The sequence below is a fragment of the Ruditapes philippinarum genome, unplaced genomic scaffold (assembly GCF_026571515.1).
Source record: "Ruditapes philippinarum isolate M1 unplaced genomic scaffold, ASM2657151v2 ctg2824_1_1_1_1, whole genome shotgun sequence".
Lineage (NCBI taxonomy): Eukaryota > Metazoa > Mollusca > Bivalvia > Venerida > Veneridae > Ruditapes > Ruditapes philippinarum.
The window spans coordinates 92423-108443 of NW_026865824.1; the positions used below are offsets into that span (position 1 = coordinate 92423).

The 16021-nt window shown below is 31.7% G+C and overlaps 1 protein-coding gene across 3 annotated transcripts; it reads left to right on the forward strand.

Annotated features, from left to right (window-relative positions):
* Positions 1 to 10371: 10371 nt before the first annotated feature.
* Positions 10372 to 13316, forward strand: LOC132730435 (uncharacterized). 3 transcript variants are annotated; one of them, XM_060716356.1, is made up of 4 exons: positions 10372 to 10528; positions 10868 to 11052; positions 11143 to 11651; positions 11739 to 13316. In XM_060716356.1, the coding sequence occupies exons 1-4, from the start codon at positions 10424 to 10426 to the stop codon at positions 12944 to 12946; spliced, it is 2007 nt and encodes a 668-aa protein (XP_060572339.1). In that variant the 5' UTR covers positions 10372 to 10423; the 3' UTR covers positions 12947 to 13316. The 3 variants fall into 3 exon arrangements, with proteins under 3 accessions (XP_060572339.1, XP_060572340.1, XP_060572341.1); XM_060716357.1 differs by having other exon boundaries at positions 11143 to 11333; XM_060716358.1 differs by having other exon boundaries at positions 11143 to 11279.
* The last annotated feature ends 2705 nt before the right edge of the window (positions 13317 to 16021 follow it).

Sequence of the window (16021 nt, forward strand, 5' to 3'; positions counted from 1 at the left end):
AAACACGTAAATGTTGAAATTGTGAATTTAGAAACACCCGCAGATGTGTTCATACGGCGGCTATCATGGAATATTCAATGTGACGCAGCAGTGCCATTCCGTGAAAAGCGGCGCATGGTCCCCAAGTAAAAGAATGCGTGTGCCCGAAACGAGAAACACAATGGGCGGAACTAAATCAAATGGAATTTTGAATGGGGATCTAAGGTTATGAAGGCTTTATATCAAAGACAAGACGCCAAAAGATAAATTTAAAAAGCAGGTAACATATCCTTAGGGTTATTATACAATATTCAAGAAAGAATACTGGAACCACCAAAGCTGAAAAAAGGCCAAATAATAAAAACTAAGAATACCATATACCATGTACACACAACAATAATGTGGTGCTGAACGATCTCCAAAGATCAAAAATACCTTTGATTAAATGGACGTTGAGACGATTTACCGTCCACGCCCCCTAGCACCGGCTTTAGCAGAGACTTGATAGTATTTTCCTAGAAGGCCAAAGCTACCAGAATGTATTTTCTTGCATAACAGACTGGCGTTTCCGTTAGTTTTACCCATGCCGGGAATTTCATCTGGCATGGGGGGTTCCAGATGAGTCGCGTGCTGTACAATGGCACGATAAAGAGGACGTCATTTTACCGTTATGAATGATTTTGTAATTCATACGCTGTTGAATGAAAGTAGTTACGGTTGCAATGATATAAATTTTCATTGAAAATAAAGATAAAGAATTGAAAATATAATGGAATATGGTAGAATATGCAAGAAAAAATATCTGACATATGTTTGCGGTTCGGATCGGAGTATCCGTCCCTCGGTCACACGCCCATGGGCAGTAACTCGGCAAGCCTCGTTACCGCCCAATGGGCGGGTCACCTCGGGACGCATATTCCGATCCGAACTGCAAAATATGACAAATATTATTAGGATCTATTGAGAAGTTTAACTTTTAGTTAAAGGTAAACGAAGTACATAGTAGCAGACGACAAAAACTGCACACATGTATAAATTAATCAAACGATACAAAGTTAACTAACGAAAAATCTATAATAATAGTGTCATTCGTGCTTATTTTACTTATTTCTTCGTATTCTGTAAATCGTCCAGTCGGACGAGTTTATTTTATTTTGTCCTAAAAAATCATATAGTATATTTTTAGGTTAAAGTGTCATGCTTCAAACACAACATTCTGCGTTTTCAGTTTTATATAGCGCAGTAGAGAACAATAAGTTTATTCTGACGCATTAAACCTACGAGTGTTAGTGAGCAACGATGGTTTTTTATTGAATGCATTTCGAACAATGTTATACAATTCATTAATCGGTTACGACAATGAATCTCTCGTAAATGGGCATCCTGTATGTACATGTCTTTCAATTAAAGGCTCCAAGTTATATTAGAAATGAATGATGATTTGACATAAGCAACATTTATGCCTATGTTTTTTTTATTGAGATCTCTAATAAGACATTATTAATATCAACTTGAATGATTTTATCTTAAAAGATTGAGAGAAAAAAGGGTTAAAATGACTACTGGACATCCCCTTTTTATTCAGTTCTTCAATGTGCTTTTCAAAGGAAGTCAAGTCAGTGAAATCGAAGCAAAAACGGGGAAAGAAAATATAATTAACCGATGTATCACAACATTGTGAAAGGGAACGCTACAAGACAGGAGGCTATCCATTGAAATATTTACAATACCTTTTGATTTATTTGCCAGACGAAATGATTTATATTGAACAGTTTTACCCTCATACTATAAATGTTCTGAAATAATCATAAAAACATTTTTATAGCATTTTTATTTAATCCTTGATAATTACTTTTGTAATTGTGAATATAAAGTATATTTATAACTATCCCTTTCTTGTTCCAATGTTATTATGAGATTGCTTGTATTTATAAATCGAATAAACTTCCATTTCAGAAGAAAGCTACGATTTTAACCGTTGTGCTTGAATTATTACCTAGAGCAGTTAGAAGAATAAATACTTTTTTCATTACCATTTTTCACTCAAAAAATAGATAAAAACAGAATCCCTAAAGAAAGCCCAACATGGCAAAATTGAAAATGTTGCAGGCTCGGTTTGATTGAGCCTGTTCATGGACGGTACTGGAAAGTGCAAGTTACCGTCCACGCCCCCTAGCACCGGTTTAAGCAGAATTCAACATTTTAACGTGAAATAGTAAAATTTTGAATTTAGAAACATCCGGTCTATTATTTTAAGAATGGTAACGCATTGAAAATTACAACAAATGCTATATCTTAGGTTTAGCTCATCATTTTAAACAAAACACAACTCTTTCTCATACAAGGCATGTATTTGAGTATTTATAAATGTATTAAACAACATTCATTATACGAGGGCTGTTCAAAAAGTTCGTGGACTACGGCTCTACTGTTCACATCTTTTAATTTGCGTATATGATTTTACAAGAGACATATACGAAAATATGTCCTTATTTAACAGTGAAAAAATCAATTCAATATGTTTGCAAATAACAATTCTGTGACAGTTACAAATTACAAGGGGTGCACAATCCGGCGCACGCTAATTACGAAACAAAATTACGTTCGTGACGTCGCAATATAAAAGAAACGTTTTACCAGCGTCATTGTTTCTGAAAGTTCTCTTTTTAGTGTTCAATATCCGCAGATCATTTACTAAAACCATTTTTCTATTTGTGATGATGACCCGAGATATAAAGTGGTAATCTTTTCGCTCCATTCTCCGTCCTAGTGCCGCATACTTTCCGCTCTTTATCGGGATTTTTTAGTAATTTCGACATTTAACGGACAGTGTTATTAGGTTAATTCAATTGTTGATTTAAAGTATTAATTTTAAACCGCCCTCGTCCGATCTTTAAACAATCTTTAATGATTATGATTATGATTATCAATGATAAAGAAAAACATTTTTCTCATATATTTTATTGAATAAAACTTAACAATTATTCTATGCGGTAAATCTACTGAACACCGGTTAGCATTAATTATCAAACGGACGAGGGTAAATACTCGTAATACAAATAATAACTACAATTATTTATTGTAAATACGCATTTATCGTGGTGAATGAAAAAATATATCATTTTAATTAAATTGAATCGTTTTGTCAGAATTGAAGGCATAGACCCGATGCAGAATTTAAACATGTCGGACATGTCGCAAACAGTTCATACTGTCTGGACTTCAGTTGACGTTACAAACGTCCAAAAAATTTGCCGCTAAAATTCTCCGTCACCCTTTCTGTCTGTGAGCATGTATTTTCCGTATGTGAATCGCATGCGCGACCTGAAACCAAGAGACTTGCTCGCCAACTCATTGTTATTTGTTAATTTAATCACCACATAAAAATATGAAGGAGTATCCCACATCTATTGGTAAAAATTTCCGAAAGAGCGAATTTCTAGTTTTTAAACGGACTTTATACTTCCCAACTTACCCGTCTGTCTACTGCTGCTCAAAACCTGTTTGTTCAGCTGTTCAACGTCCAAACGACGTCAAATTTTAGATTTATGTCATTTAAATATTATTAGATGATTACTTGTATTTTACTTCATAAAACAATCATTCAGTTTGTTTCAACATTTGTATATATTTAAGCATTATATGAAAGTTTCGGCGTGCGCCGATGTTGCGTTGCCATGGTTATTAAAGTGCACATAATTCGTAAAGGAAATAAAAGTTTACAATAAAAGTAAATCTTACTTTTAGAGGTAAAGACACTCTTTCGATTCATATCTACTAAGGGTGTTTTTATGAACCAAGTAAAAAATGACAGCAAAAATCCACGAACTTTTTGAACATACCTCGTAAAATATAACATTTAAATGACTTTTTCTCACACTTGACAAAAAATACTTAAATAAATATTCGTGATTTATTTATACAAAGCTTGTTTTCATCTTTTTTTGTTTTATTCAAAGATTAAAAGACAAATATGCAAGTAGATAAGTTCATAGCATTATGAATTTGCAAATTGACAAAAATATAATATTTAATAAGTAAAGTTAATCTTCATAATGAGTTATCATTTCCTTTATCCAAAGTATACGTATCTAACGTCACAGATAATCTGTGCAATTCCGTGAGCCTGAATGACAGATGATTTTCTTAATTCTGTTATTCACTCGAAGGCTGTCTACAAATTGCTTATCCTATCTCTTTCTGATCCATCATTCAAAAGATTTGACACGTAAATCTACAGGTGTTTCTCTTATTTTCAGGCTTTTTTTTGACAATTAACCTTCTTCTATAGTAATATACATTCAAACTATTAAATTTGTTTTAAAAATAGTAGGTAACAGCGCACATGAATGAAAATTGACAAAATCTATAATGTTAGAAGTCATTTTGATTGTGAAACGTCAAAAACTTAATATGAACCATTCAACAATTAAAACAATCACAAATTATTCCTTATAAGAAAAGTAGATTAAAAGCGAACATGAATGTAAAGTGACAAAATATATTATGTAAGTTGTGTTGATTATTACACGTTAAATATAAGCCATCAACAATTACTCAACTCCGATCAGTTTCCATTAATGTATAAATTTAGTTATCTTTAGGTAGTTTATTATGCTGTTATTATATATGTAATTGTTGAACTTCATTCTTCAATATTAAATGATAATTGAAGTTTATACCTCTGTACAAAGCTTCGATATTGGGCATTTAATTGTTTTAGAAACTCAATTTCTTGTTATTTATTCAAACAAAAAAATGGAATTCTTATTGTTATCAAATCTCGGCTTTGGCTTAGCGGAAAGCATGATGAGCAATTCAGAAAATACTTTCGGACAATTTACTTAGTCGCAAAAATAAACTTTAAATAGACTAAGACATATAATTTAATAATTTCTGCTTTAATTTTTATAAATTTCTTCTTCGCTTAGTTAATATTTCTCCGTTTTCAAAATTTATATCTCATTTTAATTAGAAAATTAGTGTTCCGGTTGAAGTAAAATATTGAAATGAAATTTATAATCACAAATCTTGACAACAAATTGTATGCTTGATCAATTTATCAGACATTAAACGCTAGAATTAGTCCTCACACATTTTTTGTCATAATTTTTTGTTACAATTAAGTTAAAGAGGTCATTGTTTTAATACATTGTGTGTTTATAATTAAATAAACCTAAGACAGATAACCTAAAACAGATATGGAGGTTTTGATGTATAATTCATGATCTTTCACGAATAGTTTTAACCCACTTTCATTTGTCGCTCCCTTGAAAACGCCTACCCTGCAGGAGTCAAAAGTGAAGATTACATCCGTAGAAATTGACCCGACTGTGAGTTGTTAGTTGATTTACTTTCAAATTCATATCGATACTTTAACTGTTTTGAAACTATAAATGCCAAGTCCGTTTCAGAAACTCAGGTTTAGGCTTTCCTATCATAAAAATATCATTTATATTTTGAGATATTTAGCCTCTTTCTTTAAATTCATATTTTCTTTCATTACATCTTATTTATAATAGATATATTTTCAGCGTGGGTGGGTTGGTTCATAGCAACTCGTATTTTGATAAATGTCTCCGTTTCCACTTGTATGCAATATTTCTTATACAACATGTTAAATCATATATGCAGTCGAATTTGTAACTTATATATTCTATTATGAAGTAATTTTGAAGCTGGAAAACTGAAAAATCGTAAGGAACAAATTTTAAGTGCAAACGCAATTTTCTTTTACTAAAGTGCAAACATAATTCTCTTTTACTAAATAAGAAAAAAATGTGATTTTGCTGAAATAGATCTACTTAACAACTTTAGAACCAATTTCAAATCATCGTTAAAATCAGAACCTAAATCTAATCCAAGCAATAGAACGAAGCTGAAGTGATGTCTTGATAATTATTTTGAAGTGACAATTGTAATAAATGAAAAGAAATCGGGAATACAAGAGATTGACTCAGTTACACAGTTATAAGAAAAGATAATATCAGGAGTACTTCACAGCCTTGAAGATAATTTCCTTAGATAGTTTCCTAGAATTAAGATAAAGAAATTGACAAAGTTTGTTTTGATTGGATACTGTTATAACTTATATGGCCTCGTGCTGTTCATTGACCTCATTTGAATGATTTCCTCGCACAAATAAGCTTTTCACTGACATGGTATCAAAATGGAAATGACAGAACCAAATAACTGTTTTTTTTTAAATATCCATATTTAGATATAGATTCATTTGGTATGACTATATGGACATTTAAAACAACATGTACGTTACAAATATTCAACATATGAGAATAAATAATCCATGACATGCACACCAACACCAATGATAGCACAAAAAGAGAGACTCCTATCTTTATTTAGGTTATCTGTGTTGTTGATATGACATACATAGCCTTCATTCAATACAAAAAGATACCTTAAATTAAATATTATCACAGTTATTTATTTATATATTCATTTTATAACATAGTTTGACTAGAATTATAGCATTGCAACACATTATTTAAGTTAAAAAGAGAGTAAATGTACTAGGAAGCAAATGATAAAATTCATAAGCATAAGATATTTTACCGTTAGACAAACAACAATTAAATTAACAGTTATATGACAGTGACAAAATAAAACCTATTACTAAAACATTGTCAAGATACCAAGACGCAACGATTTGTCAACGGAGACAGGAATTCTAATAAAACTTTAAAAAATGTGCAAATGATGCAAGCAATGATTCTTACAATTTAAAATAGTGTGATAAGTAATAGAAAAACCATCGAGACACCAGGCCATCTGATTTGTACAAGGCCGGCATAGCCCCGAGTATAAATTAGATTGCTGAGTGTTTTTGTGTTCTTTCTTCTAAAATATGTCCCCTCTTGTCACATTATGAAACCCCAGAAAAAAGTAACCAATGAACGAGCATCTAAAAATGATTTCTTTCGCTATCCTTTCTCTGTTATAATAATGAGTAAACACCAGAAAAAATGAGCCAGTGAATGGACATGTTCCAAAGTGCGGGTGAGTTATACCTTCTGCACTCCAGTTAACGCGATGTTCTTGTGTATGTTAACGATTAAATTCTGGTATATAGTTTTAACAGAAAGGTTCCCAAACTATGATTTAAGTTTCATAAACACTCTTTGAGGGTAGCCGAATGCGTGTGTGTTATACCTTCTGCATTCCAGTTACCGCAATGTGCTTGTGTATGTTTACGATTAAATTCTCAGAAAGTTCCCAAAACTTTGATTTAAGTTTCATAAACACTCTTTGAGGGTAGATTTAAGTTACATTAATGTGATTTTTATGAATCATAACGTTTTTCATTCAACATCAATGTGCTCTATAAAGTGAATAATGAGTATCAAGAACTTGTGGATAGTTTGAAAAGTAGACGGTTTGAGTAAATCATATGTAATTAGATAAACAATATTTTCATCTGCTCGTATAAAACATAAACATTATTTTTAAATCATTTTTATAGTGTTGAACAAGCAAACAACTGTGTCTCGACATCCCCAAAATTGGTAATGGTAGTTCTAAAAATGGAACCTGGACAAGTGCATTTACCAAATACAGCTGGTTCAAGGTTAAGAAACATGTTATATAGCGTTGCGACGAGAGACTATAATGTGAAAATTATATCATGGCTGTGGCTGAATCTTGAGTTTCCTCTACACAGCGATATCATGTCAATGAAAAAAATATTTTAAGAACTTCTCTACTGACTCACAAAACGTGTTTCGATCGACTTGTTTGAAGTTTTTGGTCATGTCCCGGCAGTCTGCCCACTCAAGAGGCTTTCCTGGATTACCGTCCAGTAATTATTTTTTCTGACTGACCTACTACTTATCCCACATACTTATAATAGTTTCAATGTCCGTATCTATTGGAATTGAACAAGCGACCTTGTATTATAAATCAGGTGCTTTCACAAATGAGCAGTCCGTGCAGACTTTAAATATGATCAAATGACGTTTTAAGTTGTTACTCGGAATAAGATCAAATTTAGTAGTGTCTGAATACATTTATTCTAACATACTTTAAACAAGTCACCTATATAGGGCAGTTGAGTGTATTATCGCATGATGTAGTGTTCCTAATCTGGTATTTGTTATTAACTTTCTTTATTGGTAATGACGCACAAAGTATCTTAGATACAAAGTAAACACTTAAAACATCACATTTCTTCAGAAAATAAGTGCGTTATTTCTAATAAAGCACAATTATATAAGTTTAAAATTTCACTTGACGATCTCATTACAAAGGCTAGAAATTTAGGACTAGCTATACTCAGATAAGGGATGGGCTTAGGTAATATCCTCTAAAATCTTATAGTGGTAGAATTCACTGCATAAATAATCTTTTTTCCTGAGTAGCAATACTCAGTTTTTGTTTAAATCTTAGGTGCCTGAGATATAACAAGTAAACGTTTCTTTTAAATTAATTTTAAAATCAAACTTTTGGCATAAGCGTATATAAACCTAATCATGGACGGTTAGAGAGATTATGTGTCCTTGTGTGACTGCTTTTATGTTTTTTTACATCCACCATACTTACATTCGGCTTTCATGTTCATATTTATGGTAATTTATCACTCGGGCATATCGGTGATCATATTTCTGCAAATTTGAACTTGACCGTGAACTTTTCCTAAACACCGCACTCAAGATTGATATCTTTTTTTTGTTATTGGTGCATGGTTTAATACAAAATGAATAGTTATATTAAAACATTCTAGGTAGTTTGTTTATGTATCTATCATTCCTACTAGATCTCGTATTTCATTCTCATGTATTTTCTTTTTATCTCTGTATCAAATGCATTTCTAAAAATAGCATTGATATATAAATTTTTCACTCCCACTTCATTCATTTGAAGCTACGGTTAAGGCAAAATCAGCAGTCATTAAAATGAGACGGTTTTAATTAAACAAATTATCACAGTTTTAAAGTTCTAGCAAAAGTAATTATCTGTTGGTAAGAGTGTGGTACATGCTGAGATAACTATAAAAAAAGCATTAAAGTAAAAAAACTTTTATACAGTATTGATATTATTATAATTTTATCTATTATTAATGTCTTAAAAATATATGTATATACATCGAATGTATAAGAAAATATATTTTGTAAAACATTAGAACAAATAGGTTGTTAAGTTCGCGTCATTTGCAATATATTTTTAATGGAATAACGGAAATAATGAACTTGATTGGATTCATTTTGTAACCGATTACACTTTTTGTCGATTTGTTGGAGCTTTCATAATCAAACGTTCAGTGTCTAATGAACTTCATGATAAGTTTACTTTTTTGTTTATAAAACACAAAGTGAAGAACTATACTTTTATATGGATGCATTCTTATTGATGTATTAGGCTTCCTGCCCATGGCCATTTGAATAAATATATTTGAATAATAAATATATTTGAAAGTGACACTTATTTGTATATATACAAAAAATTGTCACTTTCAACAATTCACATGAAATCTGCAATTCCACTGTTTATCAACATCAACACGATAACATTGTCTTAGATGTTAACAAATTGTTAAATGAAATAACAATTCTGAAGAAGTACTAATGCGAAGCAAATGAATTCACAGCAAAAGAAGTTTAAAGGCCCATTATGCTCCAAAGTGGCTTTTATTTTATTTCATTATCTGGACCATCTTTTGTCTCAGTTGTATTTTGATAATTAGTACGAATACAGTTATAGTCATTTAGTATTTTGTAAGGAAGTCAAAATACTACCTTGTTCACAACTTGCTTCTTTTATGACAAAAAATTTACATTAAGTACTAGATTCTCCTGTTGATTTGCATATCAAATGCTCTAAAATTATCATTTCAACGTTTTTAAACTACTGTTTAGCCGTTTTAAAGAAGGAATAAAAATAATATTTTCTGATACTTTATGTGATTGATTCTAAAATGATTTTAAAGATAACATGCTTAGAACAGAAGAAAATTCTTTTTTCTGTTCATTCGAAATTAAGTAAAATTGGATATTGAGAAAAGATTTTGAAATTAATATTTGTGTCAAGTTCTGTGACTCTTGAAAAGTTCAACCTCATTTCAAACTTTGCTTCGAGTTCATTAATATAATTTCCTAGAGCAACCACTATGATCATTGTAAGACAAGAGAAAATGTATAATAGTTGTTTCATAACATTTGAGTGTTAGCTGATAAACGTAAAGGCATAAAATACACAATGCCGCTAGTTTATAAAAGTCAGAGTATTATGTTGAGGCAATTATCTCATGAGACGAAAATAATTAGATAATCTTCCTGCAAAAATAATTGCGAACGAAATTTTGTAAGGTTAAAATGCGATTAAACTCGAAAAATAAAACTGGATTCCATTAGAAGTTAATGGGTTCTTATATGTTCGAGTCACCCCAAATCGTGATATACCCGAAATCGTGATACCGGATGTTTATAGTTAAATGCGCACGCGCTATTTCGTTTCGACGTCACAAACCCGGATATCGGCGTTAGAAGTGTCAAAGAAGTTTTCTGTCGACAAAATGCTTCGTATAAAGCTAGGAGGCGTAAGATTTGCATAATTTTCTGTATACAAGTGTATTTTAGCATATATTTTGTAAAGCAAATTTACATTACCACTTCACCATTCAATTTTCTCACGAAAAGTACTTCAAATCACAATTGTTGACAGTCGTCTGTTTGTTTACATTCATTACTTATGAGTCAAGGTCAGATTAGACTGGTTCACCTACTGGAAATTATCCCAAAGAGGTATTAAAAGCGGAAAGTTCCTTATACAATGGAAAACCCTAATTGAAAGTTAATTTGTTTATGGTTTTATGTGTATTGGTCAGTATGAATGTTTTTTTTGCTTATATTCTTTAGATATTTTGCATTTTCTGCAGGTTTTTGGGAGTCCCCCACCTACCAAAAGAAAATACAGGCAGTATTCACCATCAAGTTTGGATAAGGCATACCAGTGTGCAGTTGAGGGTGAGCTGTCTGTTAGGAAGGCATCCAAGGTCTATGGTGTGCCTATGCAGACCTTAAGGGACAGAGTTCTTGGACATATTGAGCCAGATACGACTAGGTGAGATGCTTCTATATTCTTGATTAAGATGAAACTTATTAAATCTTTGCTTATTATACATTTATTAATGTTTCTTATTTGTTTTCACAGGTCAGGTCCTGGGCCACTTTTGAGTGAATTTGAGGAGGCGAAATTGGTAGATCATATCAAGGACATGGCATATGTTGGGTACCCATACACTAGAGCAGAGGTCATTAACACTGCTACAGAATTTGCAACATGTCTTGGTAAACGTTCAAGAGAAAAGTCACTTACTTATAAGTGGTTCTATGCATTTTTAGGTAGGTGGCCAGAGTTGAAAGTTCAGAGACCTAAAACTATCTCTGAACTTCGAGCAAAGGCAACTAGTAGAGAAAGTATTAATCGTTATTTTAACGAACTCAGGTCTATCTTGGACAAATATGAACTGACAGATTGTCCAGAATCAATCTATAATGTGGACGAGAAAGGTGTACAGCAAAATTTTACACCTTCCTATGTTGTTGGCCCATCTGATACCAAGACATCTGTAGTAACTTCAGAGAGGTCCAGTACAACAACCATACTTGGATGTGGAAATGCACTTGGACAACAGATCCCTCCCTACTTTGTGTTTGCAGGTATGTCATTTGACTAAAGTTGTGTTAAATTTTATCTATGAGCATACACTGTAATAAGTTTTTAAAATTGCAAACACTATTTTTCAGGAGCCAGAATGAGGGATGAGCTAATGGAAGATGCTTCACCAGGTGCTCAGGGCACAGTTACAAAATCTGGATGGTCAAACGGTGAAGTTTTCCAGAAATACCTCCAGACTCACTTTGTGAAATATGCCACTGGAAAGCGACCCATCCTCCTATTATATGATGGGCATAGGTCCCATATTACACCATTTATTATTGACTGGGCAATAGAACAAAATATTATATTGTATGTTTTACCTCCCCACACATCTCATATTTTGCAGCCAATGGATGTTGGATGTTTTGGTCCTTTTGCTAAGATATATTCTCAAGAATGTAACAAGTTTCAAAGATTTACAGGTAGAGTTGTGGATAAGTACAGTGTCTGTGCCATTGCGTGCAAGGCTTATTCTGTTGCTCTTTCTGTAAAAAATTTGCAGTCCGCATTTATGAAATCAGGCATTTATCCTTTTAATCCTGATAAAATAGATACATCATTATTTAAAACGCATGAGTTAAGAGCAAGTTTTGTGGATGAAGACACTGTAAGTCATGACCATTTGCCAGCTGTCCTTTCTACAGCTGATTCAGATGAGACTGTTAATTATGCTGAGAATGAGTCTGTAGCCGAGGATTCTGAACTTTTGACCGCAGTTCCATTGGATCAAGTTACTTCTTCTACACTTGTCCTTCCTCAAACATCATCTTCAGAATGTACAAGTGATGTTGCTAGTTCATTTTTTAGGAAAAAGAGACCAGTTTTCAAACCACCTTTTAAAAAAGAAAGAAGGTCTATAAGTAAAATAGTTGCAGGCAAAGCTATTACTGAGCCTACAGTTGCAGCTGATGTAAAAGATTACATATCAAATACACAAAGAAAGTCAACTGCAACTGCTACAAAGGGATTTCGAACCCCTTCCAAAAGCCTGTCTGCTAAGGGTAATCCAAAGCCCTCTTCATCTGGAACCTCCAAGTCTGGAGGCCCCATTGACTTGAGTACACCTCCTTTGATGGAGGATAGTGTTGATGATGACTCTGTTGTTGATGATGATGATGATGAATTATGCTGTGTATGCAACAAATTTCAACCTGAAGAACTTTCAAACTGCCATGTTGTTACTTTTTTAAAATGGGCTAAGTGTGATTTTTGTGAACACTGGACACATCTTATTTATTGTTCAGAAGTAAGAGTTGTCCGTAGAGGGGATGAGTTTAGATGCCCCCACTGTTAAAACATATTGTCGTTTACATCCATGTTATTGTTAAATATTATTTTGATACTCTGTTTACTTGAAGAATAATCAATACATATTCGTAAACTAATATGATTTCTTGCGTTTATCCTTAGGTTTCGGTGTATTATTGATTTTTCTAAACATAACGAATTGAGGTATACCAGTCAAAAAATAAACCGTTTCCGGTATACTTTCAAAATGGCCGCGCCCAAGGCTACATGATAACAATTGTTTGTTTTCCTTTTGTTGGATATATAGAGGTAAGATATATTTTGATTTATGAACAGTTTGAAAATTGTTTTTTGTTGTCATTAAATTATTGTCCGCGTCAATGCGCTTAACATAACGAAAACTGGTGACTCGAGGGTACATAAGGATAGATGGTATTTCCATGTTTATATTGAAGTGATATCTTTATCTCTTTAACAAAGATCAAAACGTACATTAGAACACTCCAAAGATGGATATTGTAAGTAATAATTGTCAATTTGATACTTATGTTGTATTTTCAATTATAGAAAGTGTTTTAATTTTTAAAAAGTTTACGAACAGAATAAATTAATACCCGTTCAGCGGTGTATATGTTTTACTTTTTATTAGGCAGTGCATTTCAATTGACTCAGATATTTGGTTAAACAGTGTTGTTTAAAGCCCATAGTCTTTAAATGTTTTGTTTTTATTTCCTAGTATTTTACAAATTAATTTCGATTTTCTTCAATCCATTCCATATTTATGTACAAGTAAATAAACAAGAAATCATCCTTAATTATCAAATAGATACAATCAATCTTCTCACAAAAGCCCTTTTTTAGCAAACGCCTAAGTTTCAATTAAATCTATTCCATTAGCTTTTTATTTCATATAATAACCCACACTGCGTTTTCTTTGCGAAAAAGGACGATGTTGAAAGTCATTATGAAATTTATTGACAAAAGACAGCAAATTTTTGTGAAACCCAAATCGTATATTTATAAAATATTACACAACGTTTGAAACAATATTTCATCAACCCATTTATTGATGAAGCATTTGTTATACAAAATGTAAATGTCATAGCTAAGTCAGTATTTAATGGGGATGACCATAGTTGCCAGATACAAAATAAGTTATACTCCTTACACCTTCTTAAAGGAATAAAGTTATTAGATTTAAAATAAGATTCGAAGAATTTGAAATCACTTTCAAATATGAATAGATGAAATAAATTAATTTAATAAAACATACTTGTTAATGTACACATGAACATACTGGAATAGAATCAAATAAACTTTGAACTTCAACAATATTGCAAAGCTTAAGAAAATAACTGGATGCTATTTTAAGAAAAAATGTGATTTAGATTGATACATACATTTTAAGACCCGGTTGTAGACTTGAAACACAGAAAACATATACATCCTAAATAAATCAACAATTTGTGAAAGTTGTTATGTTAAAAACACATACGACCGTTTAAAAATCTAGAAACAAAGTGAGCTCTCGGAAGTATTAATCACAACAAAATTACAAGAGAATTGCAAACTCGATTTGATTGAGTCTGTGCATGAGGTATAATGAATACGTGCAACATCCCTCACGCCCCCTAGCACCGGCTTGAGCGGTACTCAATGCTCAATATTAAACCTACTTAGTTATTCTAGCTCACAATATTAGAATTCCGTTTTGTTTCACTTTTCGCAAAATGTTCATCATTGCCCTCAAATAGTAAACAAGTCCCAAGTCTCGCAACTTGTACTCCAATTCTCAGATTTTTATTCAACAAGATGAAAGCTTTAATGACATTATGGACATCTGCAGTTTTCTTATTTATACTTTTTGTTTAATTGATAATTGTCTGGACAGTTTTTGTCTCACCTTTATGATGCCACATAAGAAGAATAACTTGCTATCTGTCATTAAGTACATCTGTATCAAAATCTACGCAACGTGGAATGCAAGACAGAACAAACCGTCCATTATGGAATTCTTAAATACATTTCTGTATAACTCTTTTATACGTTAGTTTTAATAGTTATAAATAATGTTCATATACTTTTGTCAAAACTACGACAGCATGTATTATGATAAAGTATCCGCCATAACTAAATAAAATTCGAGGATTTCTCGATTTATTTAGTTATGATGAATATTTCTGTCTGATGAAAGTTGAGAACTTATTTCATTGAAAAGCATTTGCAGATGGTCAACTAATTTCCGTTACCATTGTCGTAGCTTCTGGTACTGTATTCAATCTAGTAAAGAACTTTATGATGGGAAGTGACGTCAATACAAGACGGTGAAAAGATTAATTCACCAGGAACTGGTATCATGACATTAGAATAATCTGTTTCTAGCACATTAACATGGCTTCTTATACTTTAAACTAGCAGCACGTTTTACGTCGATCTTTTATTATGAAATGGTTAAAAGTGCAATCAAATACCATATTTTTAAAACAGTTGTCAATTCCTAGGAACGATAAGTTGACTTAATATATGGTAGAAAAACAATCCTGCGTGACAAGATGAATATTTTGCCTTATCCAAAAATAATATTTTTATTTATTTTGTATATGGTTTACTAAGTCGTAGCCATTTGTCTTATAAATTATTCCTACATTAAATCATAATTATGTGTAAATAAATAAATAAATAAATAAATAAATAAATAAATAAATAAATAAATAAATAAATTAATTAATTAATTAATTAATTAATTATTAAAAAATGAAAACAAAACAAAAAACAACAACAACAACAAAAACAAACAAAAATACACAAACAAACAAAAGGAAAGAAACAAACAATAAGTTAAGTCGGAAATAGAATGTTATGAATGTTACATATTAGAAAAAAATAAAGACTTAAACAACGACTGAATATACTTTACTCATAAGAAAACATATACACTAGCAGATTTCCTTGTTCCACGCGTAAAACTCAATACGATTTAATATTTTACTTCACTTGACTTGATATTTCATTCATTAAACTGAAATCATTATTGAATGAAAAAAGCTTTCAAATAGACAGAAACAGTATTTAGCGTTATAAAGTAACAAAAGACAGTTCATGTATATTGCAAATGATTGTT